The 936-nt window shown below is 37.7% G+C and overlaps 1 protein-coding gene across 1 annotated transcript in view; it reads left to right on the forward strand.

Moving 5' to 3' along the window:
* The window catches only part of UTRN (utrophin), a 503,258-nt gene that overhangs the window by 236,039 nt on the left and 266,283 nt on the right, over positions 1-936 (forward strand). Inside the window, 1 exon segment of the mRNA XM_007450323.1 lies at positions 1-112. This exon segment is cut by the window's left edge and continues 9 nt beyond it. Within this exon segment, the coding sequence (XP_007450385.1) occupies positions 1-112 (112 nt within the window).

Consider the following 936-nt stretch of genomic DNA (forward strand, 5'->3'; position numbering starts at 1 on the left):
AACGATAACGGAACTGGCTGATTGGCTGGTGTTGATCGACCAGATGCTGAAGTCCAACATTGTCACTGTCGGGGATGTAGAAGAGATCAATAAGACAATCTCCCGAATGAAAGTAGGTACCTAGTGTAAAGGCTTGTCATGGAAACACCAAGTTCTGTTTGGATCACTTTTGTTTATCTTAAACTCTGGGAGAATGAGCTTTAAAAAATTCTTGACCTGTCAAACAGCCATCCTGGGCTAGCTCTGATGAGTAAAGCTTTTCTTGCATTTGTGCTGTTTTCGTAAGAACAGGTTTAACATTGTGAGCTGTAGAGTCACTGTATTTTTATGATCTAAAACTGGTATCATAAATCCAGCCACATCACTGTAAATGTAAACTGGTGTTACATTTAATGCCTAGTGTCATGGAGAATAATTTGTTGAAGCGCCTTTTCAACTTATATTTCATAATGAGCTTATTTGTTTAATTGCTGACATCGTTAAGTGAGAATCTCCTGACTATAGTTTTATTTCTATACATATGCCATCTAATATCAATTTGTAAAGTTCTTTTTTCCACATTCAGTGTGTTTTTGGTACTGGGCTGTGTGCTGTCTAGGGATATTGAAAAGAATATACCAGATAGAAACTGGGAATGAACCATGAAATAATAACAGCTCTTGCTAAACTCTTATTAAGTGCTTAATGTATGCTAGGTGTTTTTCTGAGTATCTTACATGTATTATTTCATTTACTTTAATAATCTTGTGAGGTAGGTATCAGTTTTATTCCCATAGTAAAAACATGTGTGGCCAGGCACAGTCTAATAAAAGCTGCGGGACAGGTACACGCCACCTATGAGGGGGAGCCAGAATGAGGAAAGGGATTACATCCACAGTGAACGAAGGCAGACTGCATGGGATTTTGACATTTAGAGACAAGATAAATGGCATTCCT

Source organism: Lipotes vexillifer, unplaced genomic scaffold (assembly GCF_000442215.2).
Source record: "Lipotes vexillifer unplaced genomic scaffold, Lipotes_vexillifer_v1.1 scaffold112, whole genome shotgun sequence".
Taxonomy (NCBI): domain Eukaryota; kingdom Metazoa; phylum Chordata; class Mammalia; order Artiodactyla; family Lipotidae; genus Lipotes; species Lipotes vexillifer.